This window comes from Oryza glaberrima, chromosome 5, assembly GCF_000147395.1.
Source record: "Oryza glaberrima chromosome 5, OglaRS2, whole genome shotgun sequence".
Taxonomy (NCBI): domain Eukaryota; kingdom Viridiplantae; phylum Streptophyta; class Magnoliopsida; order Poales; family Poaceae; genus Oryza; species Oryza glaberrima.
In genome coordinates, this window is record NC_068330.1 from 24,694,382 (window position 1) to 24,709,475 (window position 15,094).

At 45.9% G+C, this 15,094-nt stretch overlaps 4 protein-coding genes and 1 non-coding gene across 5 annotated transcripts; 2 read left to right on the plus strand and 3 right to left on the minus strand.

Moving 5' to 3' along the window:
* Window positions 1–1,725: 1,725 nt before the first annotated feature.
* LOC127773382 (cytochrome b561 domain-containing protein At2g30890-like) lies at window positions 1,726–3,601 on the plus strand. The gene is made up of 4 exons (XM_052299445.1): window positions 1,726–2,508; window positions 2,630–2,791; window positions 2,887–3,035; window positions 3,131–3,601. Exons 1-4 carry the CDS (start codon window positions 2,368–2,370, stop codon window positions 3,459–3,461), a joined length of 783 nt encoding a protein of 260 aa, XP_052155405.1. The 5' UTR covers window positions 1,726–2,367; the 3' UTR covers window positions 3,462–3,601.
* A 414-nt stretch (window positions 3,602–4,015) lies between these two features.
* On the plus strand, window positions 4,016–6,896 carry LOC127773381 (urease accessory protein G). The gene is made up of 7 exons (XM_052299444.1): window positions 4,016–4,156; window positions 4,248–4,448; window positions 5,220–5,280; window positions 5,642–5,843; window positions 6,024–6,145; window positions 6,268–6,372; window positions 6,495–6,896. Exons 1-7 carry the CDS (start codon window positions 4,077–4,079, stop codon window positions 6,576–6,578), a joined length of 855 nt encoding a protein of 284 aa, XP_052155404.1. The 5' UTR covers window positions 4,016–4,076; the 3' UTR covers window positions 6,579–6,896.
* A 207-nt stretch (window positions 6,897–7,103) lies between these two features.
* TRNAR-ACG (transfer RNA arginine (anticodon ACG)) lies at window positions 7,104–7,176 on the minus strand. The gene has a single exon. It is a non-coding gene; the product is annotated as a tRNA-Arg (tRNA).
* Window positions 7,177–7,337: 161 nt separating this feature from the next.
* Window positions 7,338–12,043, minus strand: LOC127773385 (uncharacterized). The gene is made up of 11 exons (XM_052299447.1): window positions 11,088–12,043; window positions 10,983–10,993; window positions 9,769–9,998; window positions 9,499–9,564; window positions 8,766–8,840; window positions 8,616–8,678; window positions 8,466–8,525; window positions 8,271–8,360; window positions 8,077–8,184; window positions 7,866–7,988; window positions 7,338–7,716 (listed from the first exon to the last, which is right to left on the minus strand). Exons 1-11 carry the CDS (start codon window positions 12,020–12,022, stop codon window positions 7,588–7,590), a joined length of 1,890 nt encoding a protein of 629 aa, XP_052155407.1. The 5' UTR covers window positions 12,023–12,043; the 3' UTR covers window positions 7,338–7,587.
* Window positions 12,044–12,363: 320 nt separating this feature from the next.
* LOC127773384 (uncharacterized) lies at window positions 12,364–12,919 on the minus strand. The gene has a single exon (XM_052299446.1). The coding sequence runs from the start codon at window positions 12,761–12,763 to the stop codon at window positions 12,365–12,367; it is 399 nt and encodes a 132-aa protein (XP_052155406.1). The 5' UTR covers window positions 12,764–12,919; the 3' UTR covers window position 12,364.
* Between the last annotated feature and the right edge of the window lie 2,175 nt (window positions 12,920–15,094).

A 15,094-nucleotide genomic window follows, 5' to 3' on the forward strand; every position in this document is an offset into this window, starting at 1 on the left:
GGCGTGAACCATTTGGTACTGCAAGGCTGCAGAAATTTCACCTTTTTCTCATTTGATTCGTATGGATTCAGTGTGAGTGCTTTCTGGCCCATTTGGCCATGACCTAATGAGTGCAATTGCAGAAACCATAGAACATATATGTCGTGTCTTTTCTGAATTTTTCTTCCTGTCTCTGAACTATTTCTTCTTGGCCTTTCATGCATGTGCATGTGAGTGCAGAATTACAGATATGTGCAGCACGAATGCACAATCTCTGGTGTGCGTGTGTGTGTGTGTGTGAGTGAGTGAGTGAGAGAGAGAGAGAGATGATTGCTCCTATGGAGAAAAGGCTAAAAAGAAGGCTGAATTGGTCGGTCGGTCATCATAAGAGAGTAGCATTTGCAAACTGCTGATCCAGTTTCAGAGTCTCAGTTATCTCTGAACTCTGAACCCATCATTTGCCTCTACACGGATTTGATCTCCTAATCAAGAAACGCACGTACATTTACCCTGCACATCACGGCAACCAATTAAGCCACAGCTACACAAGTACAATCCTACAAGAACAAACCAAGAAAACCTGTGTGCTAGCCTACACGAGTCGATAGAAAACGAGAAGCAAGAAAGCGATTAGGGAATGGTGCTGATCATGCTTAGCTCGTCACTTTCCGCTTATACAGCGAAATCCCTTGACCAAAGCAGGACCATCTCTGTCCGTGCCTGACAATGACTGCTTAACAGTTCATCCCATTAACAACAACTTCTACAGAAATCAAAGCTCTGAAAGCTCTGAATTCTGTTACGCCATGCAAATCTGAAATCTTTCAGCTCTCCTGGTCAGACTTTTTCACATCTTTTTTTTTATGCTCACCTCTTTTTGTTGGAGGAGAAATCACATGAAATAAAGCGATGGATGGATACTCTTGATCATACAATCAAAAGAGGGTATCTCGCAACATTTCCATGCACATTGTAGAGTAGAGTTGGCATCAAACATGCAGACATGGAGTTGGTAGGAGACCAAGAGGACGAGATTGCTGGGCCTATGGCTCACTAGTCACTACTTTCTACTACTACTACTAGCTCCTGTCAATGGCTGAGGTGATGCTGTTTACATTAGCCCGCTGTTTAAGCATTCTGAACTGCTCCACTGAGCAGATCCGAATCCCAGTTCTTTTGGTCAAGACTTCAGATAACATATCAGAGTTGCTAATTGAAAGCAAATACTGCAGATCGTCTGAGCTTGAACGCACTCAAAAACGACTCATTTGAAAATGACCAGGTTTAGCTAGATGCAACTGTACTTTAATTGCAAGGTTAACGACATCTAGTTGTTGGTGATAAAATCATGCAATACCATTGACACTGCCATATGCTAATCTGTCGGACAAATGAACAGTAACAAGGAAATGACACATGGTGGATTACTATTTTTTTTAGTACAACACATGGTGGATTATGAGACTAAGATTATCTGTAAGAAGTTTAGGTTTAACTTGATTCAAGCATACCTACACATTTCGTCATGTTGACACAATTATATGAATGGAGATACGGAACAATGTCATCACAGTATCTGAAAAAAAAAGAAGGAAAAAAGCAATACCATAACCCAAAGCAGATAACTTTGCTGCGCCTTTGTGGTGACCTAGAAGGTTTGTTGGCCATTGGACTTGGACACTTGCCCTACGAATTAGAACAGTTGGACACCCTTCTTTCAGACTTGCTTTCGCCAATTCGTCCCGGATGCTGATAGAGCAGCCAACAATATCTTGGTGCTTCCTGCTGCACCACCACAAAAAGCCTTCCTTTATACCATCATACCATAGAGCTGTAAAAGCAATGCTGAATGTGATCAAAAGAGCCCATCTCATTCCATTCCATTCCATCCCCCAACAGCACAAAAGTCCACCATAGTATATTATTGCTAAGCAGAGAAAGCAGCTGCTCATATCCAAATCATTCATAGGACACCCCTCTCAAGTTATTCCCCCATGACAACTCTTATTCTTTAATTTGCTTGGCAGATTCTTCCCGTTCGCCTAGAAGTTATCCTGGAACACATCCACATTGTGCAGAGAGTTAGAACTTAGAAGGCATTGGTTTTTCCTGTTCTTTTTGTTCATTCTTTAGTGAAGATAGATTTCTTTAATACGCTTGTAATGCCAGTATTTAAGGTGAGGTAGACCTTTGAAGGAAGGGATGACTTCCATACCAGCATGAGATGATAGTGAGAGAGATGAAGAAATTTTAGCTGTTCTCCTGTCTTTGTTAGCTTAGGACCATCATTTGCTGTTTCAGTTGGCTCTTTTCCTGTCGAAGAGGTTCACCTCTGCTGCTTGATCTTTCCTTTGTGTTGTTTTCTGTTGAGAGGATTGACTAGCATCAATGCTACTGTTTGGAAGAAAAAGACTTCTCGCTGTGTTGGGAAGTTGTTGTACGATTCTTTCGCTTCTCACTCCAACTCAGTGTGCTTCAAGCAGCCCTGATAGTTTAAATCAGAGTTACAAGATTGTCCAGCCTTTGGAGGTAATTGTTCCTTCTCATGTAATTTTGAGGAATTTTCTAGTTCCATTTAACTGCACTACAATCTGAATATCTGGTAGTAGATGATGAATCACTAACTGCAGCATATCAACTATTCTTGCAGCTCACACCCAAACTCTCCCTTCAACTCAAGCTCCATGCCTTCCTGCTCTGGTCTTCGGTTGGTTTCTTGATGCCAATAGGAGTACTGCTAATCAGAGTCACAAGCAATGTAAAAAGCACCAGGAGCATCAGGATTCTTTTCTACTGCCATGTTGCTTCACAGGTCTGTAACCTTAGCTCGCTATCCTCGTTTGCTTGATTGATTTCTCACAAATGCATCAGGTGCAAATTAACTGTGCGTTGAACAAATGCCTGCAGATTGTTGCTGTCATTCTTGCAACTGCCGGAGCAGTGCTGTCGATAAGCAACTTCGAGAACGCCTTCAACAACACACACCAGAGAATAGGATTGGCACTGTATGGTTTCATTTGGCTTCAACCACTCATCGGATTCTTGAGACCAGACAGGTAGAAGAACACATCTCTGAAATCCATTTATACAATGGATTGATTTGTCTGAATCTCTGAAGCTTGATGTCTGAACATGCTGTTCATTTCTTCAGAGGTATGAGGTTCAGGAGCATCTGGTACTTGACCCACTGGCTTCTTGGCATCGCGATCTGCGTGGTGGGCGTCGCCAACGTCTACATCGGCATGCACACCTACCATGAGAGGACCGGGAGGAGCGTGAGGCCGTGGACGGTGCTCCTCACCGTGGAGGTGTCGGCCATGGCGTTCGTCTACCTCTTCCAGGACAGGTGGAACCACGTCGTGCGGCAGCAGCAGCAGCAAGAAGCCTCCGCACTTGGAGACGACGACGACGACGACGACGAGCAGTCGGAGGAGCACGTGTACCCTGCCAATGATCACAAGGAGGTCGCCGTGGTGCCGTAGTGAAATTACAGTAGAAATTGATACAGAATCAATGGCGGATTTGCGCCAAATGCTTTGATTTGAGAGAGAGAGAGAGAGCTTGTGTTGAGGAGCTCACATCTGTACAGTACAAGAAGCTCTCAGATACATTTGCCTTGCTCGATCACATGCGTCTTTTCACGGTTGAGAAAAGCGCCGCCGCGGCCAACCACCGCCGTGGCTTCTGCCGTCGCGCGGATGGCGTCACGTCGGCGGCGAAGAATTCTCGGCGGCGCCAATGTAGGAGAGGATTCCGCGGGCCGGAGTTGGGGAAGAAACACCGGTGAGGCCCAACCCCGTTATTGGGCCGCACGAAATCGAAATCCCATTCCGGCCCAACCAATATGGCCCGCACGTAAGTCCAATTCCGTTATTGGACCTCGCAAAATGGAAAGCCCGTTAAGGCCCAACCAATTTGGCCCGCACGTGATCCTTATTCCGTTATTGGGCCTCACAAAATGGAAAGCCCGTTAAGGCCCAACCAAATATGGGCCAGGTCAACGAGCCGAGGTCAACATGTTGAGAGAATCTATCGGCTTCGTCATCCCTAACCTCCCGCATCCCGGAGGAATCCGCCGCAATTCAAGGTCGGAATCCATGGCGTCTCACGACCACGACCACCACCACCACCACCACCACAGCCACGACGACGGCGACCACCACCATTCCCACCACCAGTGCGTGCAGCCGGGCATCTGCCCCCTTTTCGGCTGGTGGTTTGTACTGATGATCTCGCTCACTGCTGCCTGTTTGACTCGGCGCTTGCAGGGACGGCAGCCATGGCGGCGGCGGCGGCTCGTGGGTCGGGGAGGACGGGCGCGTGTGGCACTCGCACGACGGCCTCGCGCCGCACTCCCACGAGCCCATCTACTCCCCCGGCGACTTCTCCAAGCGCGCGCCGCCGCTCATCTCGCGGCGCTTCGCGGAACGCGCCTTCACCGTCGGCATCGGTGGCCCCGTCGGCACTGGGTAGGTTCGGCCGTTCGGCTCCATTTCACTAGCTACTGTGCTTTCCTGGTAGTGTAGTGTACTATCATCAAACAGTGGCGTGGCTTTCCTGTTTGGTGATGGTTGTGAGTTGTGATGGTAGGTGGAGGAAGGCGCCTGCTTTGCATTATTCTCTGAAATTGTGCATCTTTCCCATGGGTAGGATTGGTGAGAAACTGAGAATTTCAGCGCACAGGGCTTGATTGATCTAGTTTGGACTTTGGAGAGATTTAGGTGTATGCATATCTTTGACGATAAATAAGTTTACTTCTTCACGCAGATTTAGTTGCTTCAATTGCTTTTGACAAAATGTGTTTGCGAATGTCGGAATGTAATCGTTGTGCCACAGTGCCAGAAGAAAAATAGTGATTATTGGTGTGGTAATCTGGGTTGTAGTTTTTGGTATTCTTGTAAACTTGCTTGCTAAAAAGGCACCTTCTTGTACATCATACCTTTTCTTGCTAAAAAGGCACCTCTCTTGTACATCAAAATCAGTTTTTCTATTCTTGCTTTCAGAATTGTGTTTCTACAAATCTATAATAGAACAGTAAGTCGGTAGCATAAGCTTCCTAGGATTTGTTCTGTGAGTTGATCCTGGTTAGTTTGGAGCAAAAGCGTTTGCAATTTTGCATGTTCCCTTCTATTGATAAAACAAGTATTACAACCATAAAGCATTGCTCGTGTGTGTGTTGTAACTTGCGAAATTAGCATAAGTGATATTTGATCCCTAAAAATGTTTTTTCTGCTGTACAGGAAAACTGCCCTGATGCTAGCACTTTGCAGGTCCCTGCGTGAAAAATATAGTCTCGCAGCGGTATGTGGCAAGATTCTTTTACTCTTCCTTATCACTACATGCTTGTTGGGTTTCAGATCTTTTGCAAGCACCATCTTATCATTTGATTGTATTCAATCAAGAATGGAATTTTTCTTGATTCGCCTCTTGCTTATTTGTAAATGGTAACTCGTAAAGTAAATTCTTGTACAACACGCTTCCAATAATTCAACAAAAAAGTTTGTTGGTATCATTCAACGCTTTCCAGCGGGCTGATATCGAAAGACAAGGATCTGTCATTCTTGTGATACTGTTCTTTTTTAACATATCAACCTAGTAGTCTCAACCATGTTTTCTTGAACTCATGCTTGGACTTTTGTCTCTTTGCTCTTTGCTCTTGCAGGTTACAAATGATATATTCACAAAAGAGGATGGAGAATTCTTGATCAAACATGGAGCACTGCCTGAAGAGCGCATCCGTGCAGTCGAAACTGGAGGCTGCCCTCACGCTGCAATACGTGAGGACATCAGCATAAATCTAGGTCCTCTGGAAGAACTATCAAACTTGTACAAAGCTGATTTCCTCCTCTGTGAATCTGGAGGAGGTATTTAACTCTCTGAATCCCAACATTGGAAGCACTTCTCTATTCTTTTTATCATGTATGCTTTTGCAAACCATCCTGACATCCTGCTACAGACAGAACTGTATTATCTGTTTATTTTGGAAGGCGTTGTTATGCTAAATCCAAAATGAAGTGCTAAAAGAAATACTGACACTTGTGCAGATAACTTGGCTGCCAACTTCAGCAGGGAACTGGCAGACTACATAATCTACATCATCGATGTTTCTGGTGGGGACAAAATACCAAGAAAAGGTGGCCCTGGGATAACCCAAGCAGATCTTTTGGTGTGTTATTACTTTCTCCATTCTGTTACGATGCATACCTGTATCAAAGACGTTGATATTTCTGATATGCTTGTACCCTTTTGCATTTACCATTTGATCAATTTCAATCTTTCTGAACACAGATAATAAACAAGACAGACCTTGCACCAGCAGTTGGAGCTGACCTGGCTGTAATGGAACGAGATGCGCTTCGCATGCGGGAAGGAGGGCCTTTTGTCTTTGCACAGGTTCAGTATTAAACCATACACATTTGTTCCTTTTTTTAGCGGGGGAAAATTAACAGAAGCTGATGATAATTGCAAGGGACATAGCTCCATATTTACACATGCTTATTTTACACTGCTTCCAGGTGAAACATGGAGTCGGCGTGGAGGAAATTGTGAACCACATCCTGCAAGCTTGGGAGATCGCCACCGGCAACAAGCGTCGATAGCCTGCAGGATTCTTGGGCACGAGATGTTGTTGCGCTCGCGCGTGTAATCATGTACTACTCCAGTATTTCTGCTTTCCTGAATAAACTGCATCTTTTGGTGGCTCGGTGCTGCTGAAAGATGCTAGCATACAAGCCTCCGAGACTTGTCTAGCTGACAGTCGAGTCCATAATCTAGTTCTGAATAACAAAGTGAGAGGTCTAAACTATACCTCGAAAAATTGGTCATGGGAATGCTATTGTCAGCTACTAGCAGTATATAGGTTCCAAATGTCGCCAGGGACATGGTATTTAGTTCTATTGATGTGTCAATTGTGTGCATCATCAGTACAAATCTGGGCTGTAGCCCATATCCTCTGGGCTATGGTTGGTTGTTTCCTGCGATGACGGCTGACAAGCAATGTTACACCAACTGGGATCCTAACCCATGGGCAAAAAAAAATTTAGGATCAAAGTAGATAAGAAATTGACCTGATAGACATGAACAGTTAAAACAGGGAAAGTTGCAGTAAAAAACAGGGAATGATTCGACTCCGCTGGGGATCGAACCCAGAATCTCTGGTTCCGTAGACCAGCGCCTTATCCATTGGGCCACGGAGTCCTTGTTGTATTTCGATCTTGATTTTCTCTTCTATGTTTTATTCTAAAATAGCTTCTGCTTAAGTTGCATATCGTGTGAAGTAATGTGGATTTACCCACCACATGCATTTACATAGGCATTGATATACAAGATTGCAAGGGGAATATCTGACAATTTACACGGACATGATGCAAAAAATTGCATGGGAAAGATGTGACAATCTGACAATTGATTGCAACTGAAACTTGATCTCAGTTCAACAACGCCACTGGCCAAAGCTACATTACAACCGTCGAAAACGCCAATTGGCACCTCTGCATTGCTTTGCATATATGTTACGAAAGGCAGTAGACTGTGAAATGTCAAGCTACTGCATCTTTTGATAATATTATTGATCGCTAGAGTTTGTCTAGAAGAGGAGGTAACTAGCCCCTAATGGTGAACTGTTCTCAAGTTGCTAGACACGTTCCGTGAAGGCAAACCCAATGCTTCAGCAATACTTTTCACCTCAGCGACCATTGCGACGATGTCGTTAAGTTTGTTGACAGCAGAACCAACTCCCTGCAATCACAAGAAAAGCCAACTATAATCAAATGTTTGAAACATGAAATAACACATGAACTAGTAAGCTATAGATTATTGGGCTACAAAGTTCGTAATGCCTGAAGATTACTCAACCATTCTGCAGAGTTTCAGAGACGGATACATACCACACCGGCAGCTCCTGCAGTTACTGCCATTGGTGCAGTCACTGAGCTTAGCCCAGATGCACACATCACTGGAATTGTGACAGCCCGAGAGATGGAGTATGCAGCGGCCAAAGTTGGTGTTGCCTGCAATTTGTTAAACAGTATTTATGAGTTTACATTGTATACTAAATTTGATTGTGAGGTCTTTCTTTTTCTGTAATTTTTGCCATACCTTTTCAATTAATCCAAGCACTCCAGGCTTTGTTGGACTAGAACACTTCCCTCCTTCAGTTTGGATGATATCAGCGCCTTCCTCTTGGAGTAGCTCTGCAAGTCTTACCTGTAATTATGCATAAACGTTTCCAGATTAAACAATTGGTTATTTACCATTTCAGAGTATTGTTGAAGAGATGACAAGTGGTATACCTGATCTAGGAGGCTCAGTGTATGTGGAACTGTTACGGACAGTGTGATATCTGGAAGCATTTCCCTTGTCTCCTTGGTCAGCTTTAAGATCTGAAATGATGAGCAGTTCTTCTCAGAAACAAATCGTGTATAACTGCAGTAAACAGATGCATTATCATAACTGACTACTCATATAATCAAAGAGAACGAATTTACCTTCTCAGAAGAGAATTCGATGCCTGTGTCATAAAAAGAATCATAGTTTCCAATCTCAATCTGCATGGAGAAAAGCTTGTGAGCGGAAGGAACTACTGGAAATTAGTTCTTTCGGATTCATATACTTCTTATCAAAACTTAGAGCCTGACCATCTTTGCTCCAGCTTCTACCGCAGAACGGAACGCTGAAGGATCTACGGAGGAGACACAAATCTGCAACAAGCAATTCCCACAATGCATTTAGAATAGCTAACACCACAGTTGGATAATGTAGGATAGCTACATGAACGCTTTGCTCACCGGAAGGGAAGTAAGCTCCAGAGCAAGCTTTACTAAGTCTTGGTCACACGCTATATCAACATGGGTGGCACCTCCCTGAAATCATAAAATAGCTGAATAGCATTACAAATGTGTAATTCCCTCCAAAATTTGGCTGTTCTAGTTGAAAGTTACCTAACTTATTAACAAACTTCATACAGAGATTTCTGCAAATATTTAGAAAATATTTTGACTGTTGGAGAAGAGAATGAGATGGCAATATTGGTTGCCTTAGTTCAAAAATTAATGGCTGCTTACTGATTTTGTGGAAGTTGTATGACTTCAAAGAGCATACTTGGGTGATGCAGCGAACTTTCATTGATATATCATAGTAAATGCTGTGCGCTAAAATTATGACTCTAATTATCAGCTAAACAACAGGTCGTCTGCACTAGACTGCAGTGCCGTTTGCTTGTAGACTTCTTTGTCGAGAAAATCAGGAGTGACATAAGCCCAAATTATTTATAGCTACGGAGCACATCAGTAGGCAACTCAACATTACTGTGTTGAGTGGGTAAAAATGAATACTAGTATTACTATATTCAGGGATGGATTTCATGATAGCCACGCAATACATTGTTTTTGTCGTTGACATGATTTCAGTTTTTCAGATAAGCCTGCAAAGCTACTCCTAGAACGTAATTGGTACAAACACTTTATCCACATGCAAAGAACCAAACCAAAAAAATAAGCAAGATAAATGCAATATCCACACCTTATCTGCAGCCGAGACAACAGAGGCAACACTACTCCTGTCGAAATTCTGAAGCCCTGAAATGATCTGCAGTGCAAAGATGTCAATGAATATCAGATTCCAGCAATCTAAGCAACATTATTTTTATACTGTTAGGCCTCAAAATCCAGAGACAGCTACATCTACACTTCAGCCTTCAGACATGGAGTAGCATTCAGAACTTAATGCAGTTAAACATTGCATTGGCAGAGCTAAGGCATCAACAAGAACTGGGATTCATAAGAGTGATACCTTGAGAGCTCTCTTCTCGCGGAAGGCCTTGAGGACGGCGTCCTTGGTGGCATCGGCGGCAGCCGAGGCTCTCACGGCGAACAGAGCTCGCGGTGCTCGCCGAGAAGCCGGCCGGCTCGCCGCTGCCGCCGTGAAGGACGATGGCGCCTGGAGAAGTCCCAGCGACCCTGCCGCCGCCATTGTTGCTCCTCTGCTGAAGTGTTTCTTGGAGGGAAAGAGATAAGATTGCACTACACAAGAAAAGACCGTACATATGTTATCTTCGCCTGTGCAAATATCTGACACCTGAAAAATCCTCTCTATAGCAGCAGCTCATCAGCAAAGCCCCTCTCAGTTCTCAGCCTTTGCAAACTGGTCCTCATCTGTCAGATTAGTGTAGCATTGGCAGTTTGGCACAATTCTGAGCTTAGTTAAGGTGCTTCTCTAGTATGCACCTCTCTTGGAGATATTTTTGTGCAGAGAGTTTCTGTCAGGAGATAAGGTCAGTGACCAAGTACTCCATATGTTAATCCATCAGATTATAACACACTTAGCTCGGATAACTGAGGTTACATCAGCAAGCATGAGTAAAATAACACTTTCAATCAGCTGAGTGAACCCTTGAAGTTCATGCTGTTACAGAGAGATGGGCATCGAATTTTGTTCAGAAATAAGAATACAGAACAATCATCAAGTTTTATTAAGAAATAAGAATACAGTGTTAGCCCAAACACTCACTTGCACACGCACAGCTCTCTCTCTCTCTCTCTCTCTTTCACTCGATGAAACACACACATACAGAGGAGGCAATGACAGAGGAAGAAGATGAACAGCACGCAATGAAACAAAGAGACGCAAGGAAATTTCTTGTCACTGCACACCAGTGAACCACCACACACTTCACTTTCTATTCTCCACACATTAATCACACACTGATTACATGCTTAAATAGCACACACGCGCAGCAGCACACTAGCCACGTTTTTGCCGCACTAACCGGCCACCACTCACATGACTTAGCCACTAATTAACCACTAATCACGTCTCTATGCATGAAGGCCATATCTCTTTGCATGCAAATGCACTAACACACATGCAACACAGCTAACTGATCCACAATCCATGCCACTACTCCAGCTACTTGACTCGGCCACTACTCCCAGCCGATATCCACATATAACTTCCTACATGCAAGCACTTACATGCAGATCATGGATTTTCTTGATCAAGCTAACTCATGCACGCACTAATCACAACTCACACAATAAACAACAAGATTAAGTCTAACATACAGAAGCGTTTCGTTCCCGGTGCGGCATTCTGACGAACACCTTCCTTACTTGCGAATGCCGTTCAGGCGTTCGACTACGGTGATCAATCCCTGGAGGCTCAGGTCGCCGTCGCCGTTCGCCGCCATCGCGGAGAACATCTGCTGGAACATCGCCGCCCCTGGCAGCGCCTTGGCCCCCTCCGGCCCCTCCTCGGTCTCCAGCGCCATGCCAAGGTCCTTGATGATGTACTTCACGGAGCCACCGGACGCGAACTCACGGCGCAGCATGCGCTCGCCGAAGATGTCCATGACGCGCGAACCCGCCGCGCCCTTGGACACCGCGTCGAGGAACAGCGGCGCGTCGAGCCCCGCCGCGTTGGCGAACGCCAGCGCCTCGCTGGCACCGACCACCGCCCCGGCCACCGCGATCTGGTTCGCGATCTTGCTGCTCTGGCCGCTGCCGGGCGGGCCCATGTAGGTCGGCCTGCCGAGGTGGGCGAAGAGCGGCGCGAGCCAGCTCACCACCGCCTCGTCGCCACCGGCGAGGAGGGCGAGCGCGCCGTCGCGCGCGCCGACGTCGCCGCCGGAGACCGGGGAGTCGACGGCGTAGCACCCAGCCGCGCGCGCCGCCGCCGCGACCTCGCGGGCGAGGGAAGGGGAGGAGCTAGTACAGTCCACGAGGACGCCGCCGGGGCGGAGGCCAGCGAGGACACCGGAGGCCGCGTCGAGGACGACGGCGCGGACGTCGCCGGGGTTTCCCACCATGGTGAACACCACGTCACACGCCGCGGCCACGGCAGCCGGGGAGCCCGCGAGGCTCGCGCCGGCAGCGACTAGGGCCTCCGCCTTGGCCGGCGTCCGCGCGTACGCGGTCACCGCGAACCCAGCGGCGAGGAGGCGCGCGGCCATGGCGCCACCCATGACGCCGATGCCCACCCACCCCACCCGCGTCGCCCCCGGCCTCACCGGAGCAGGGAACCCAAACGCCGCCATGTCCACCTCCATGACCACCTCCACTCTCTACTCCTCTACCTCCCCAAGTGTACCCAAAGCTGTCGCATTTTCTACTCTTACACGAGACAGCGACAAATAAATCATTTCATTGGGTTTTCCGATCAGAAGTCCCCACACGCCATCCATCTCTTGCATTGCATCATCCAAAGAGAAGAAAATACGAATTGCAGTTTGCAGATTGCAAATTTCAATCTTAGCACCGAAAGGTAGGTAGTAGAAATTTACAGCGGAAGCATCAAGAGAAGAACAAAAAAGAAAAAAAAAAGCAGGGAAAATTAAGATGGTTGCAGCTGTTGCACGCCCGATTATGGCGTGGTGTGAAGAGAGGAGAGGTTAGAGGTGGCAGCCGCAGCAGAGGAAGAAGCAGGAGAGCGCGAGGCCGAGCACGACGGCCTCCACGACGTACATGACGCGGAACGCAACCGCGTCGACCACCGCCGACGCCGAGCCGCTCCGCAGGGTCAGGGAGAACCCCGGGAGCCGCCGCTTCCACCGGAGCGACCGCGACAGCGACGCCAGCCTCCTCGACGCCGCGCCGCCGCCGGGCGCGGCGAAGGCGCCGCCGCCCAGCTTCCAGCGCCGGCTGAGCGACAGGTAGTCCCGCGGTATGAGGCGCCGCAGCCAGTTCCCGCGGCGCGCCGTGGCGGCGCGCGGCGCCGCCTCGGCCTGCGGCGACATCGGCGCCGTCTCGGACGACACCGCCGCCCTCGCCATGTCCGTCTCGACGGCCATTGCCTGGAACGCGCGCCGGCTTGGCTGCGCCGTTGATCGGAGCGGGTTTGGTTGGTGAAAATCGGATCTTTGGGTGAGAAAACAGTAGGAGAGAGAGACGTGGTGGGACGCGACGTGTGCTTCGAGAAGCTGAGCGTCTCGGATATATGCACCTCCGGGAAGAAGTGGGGTTGCCAATTTGCACCCCCAAGATTCTATTTAATCGCGATTTGCTCCTATAGTTTTTTTTTTAAAACGATTTGCTCCTATACTGATTATGCATTTATGCTTTGTCTCCAAGGCAACCAACTAACCAAGACGACGTCTTGCTAAGTTGCGCCTCAAATGGCACAAGTTTTTTTTCCTCTCTATGGATCAGCGATGACGCAGTCGATATGGTAGAGTAATATCTGGTTACGTCATTCTGGGAATTTACACGTATTTTTCGAAGCTTTAGGTTGTGACTAGATTAGGGGTGAAAAGTTTTTGCGTGTCACATCGGATATACGGACACACAGATAAATTTATTAAGCCTAAATAATCCTTCATTAGCAAATATTTACTGTAGCACCATATTGTCAAATCATGAAGTAATTAGGCTTAAAAGATTCGTCTTGCAGATTGGTTGCAATCTGCGTAATTAGTTATTTTTTCGCCTATATTTAATACTTTATACAGATGTTCAAACGTTCGATGTGACGGGGTGTAAGATTTTAGGGTGGGATTTAAACACTCCCTTAGTTTGGCCTAATAAATTGTTGTTATTATAGAAAGCCGCTGCTCTATCTCAAATAGAAAATGATACACACACGAAAACTTTCTTACAGACTCTTCGCGGCTATTCAGATTGATGCCATTTTCAACTATACCATTTTTTTGGTAAAGTTGCTAAAAAAGTGCCTACATTTAGTTTATTGCCAAACTTTAATAAATACATAAGAAATCATATCAAAATTTTGGTAATATTGCAAATTCACTAAAATTTGGTAAGGTTTATTTTAATTACAATCTGAACAACCCCTTTTAAAAAAAATTAGACTGGTCAGACTCTTCATAAAAATTGGCGTGGTACACTATGATTTGATCTTAGTTTTAATTTCTTTTCTTTGGTTTGGTTTCATCTGTTATACATATTGTTTCAAGTATTTACTAACGATAATTCAGAAGGGGAACCTCTCCTCCTCGTGAGTGGTGACCCTTAAAAAAATTCATCTTAATTTATCAGAACTTCAAAATGAATAAATCAAATAGTTGAGATATGAATTTTTGTTGGCAAGACTTCTATAATATAACTTGTTAGTACAGTTGGCCTCAAATTAATAGAGAATTAATCACGAGAGTTTAGTACTAGTACAAGGACAAACCCATCTTTTTGTTGTGGCCATGGAAAAAAAAAGAATAATTAACTATTTGCCATTCTTATAAACGGTGATAAATGATTTGTTACTGGACCCACCTATCATATACATATGAGGATCCATATATTATAGATAGCGCGTGATAAATCCTTAATTGTCAGATTTTAAAAGTGACAAAAAAAATGTCCAAAAAAAAGAAGTTGCTTGTATCAGGGTGCGAGGTGCAAAGAAGCAACGAAAAGTTGTAAACAACTCCTACAATACAGGCTACATCCGCAGTACAGCACAGTACGTGTTTATGCCTCATGATGCATCCAGCGAAGCCAAAAGGCAAGCACAACTTGCGCTGCGCCGGACGTCGCCGCGCCACGCCACGCCACGCCGCGCGCGGCGCGCCGCACGGCTGGCGCAATGGCGCTGGTGCCTGCCTGGCCGATGAAAATATTGAAAACAACAGTGCAGAGCCGGAACGGAGTAGACTAGGAGTGACGATGCTTGGGTGGTGTTTGAATCTCCTGAAGATGAAGATAAAAATTAAGTATTTTACGTAAAACGAGATGGTAATAACATGTGATTATTTGAGTTTTGATTATTACAAACTTAAAAAATAGATTAATCTGATCTTTTAGAATAACTTGCATATATAAAGTTTTCGCACGAAACACACCGTTTAGCAGTTTGAAAAGCATGTCACTTCTATCCAAAAGATTATTCAATTTTTATTGGAGATTTGAACAGGGCCCTTAGTGCAAGATGGTGCAGGCCGGCCTAGCCAGGCGTTCGATGGACGACGGATGCAGCTGCTAGCGAAATCAGCAATGGCTTACGTTGTCACTGAGATGTATACTGGTACTAGCAGCGGACGCCACACATGCACTCGCGGCGGATTCGTTTTTCCTCTGCTGGTTGCCTCATGCGATGGCGATGCCCATTGCCCAAGCTCTTCTTTTTTTTATTCAGGTCGTCAAGGTAAGTAATTAATCCATCTCTTGTT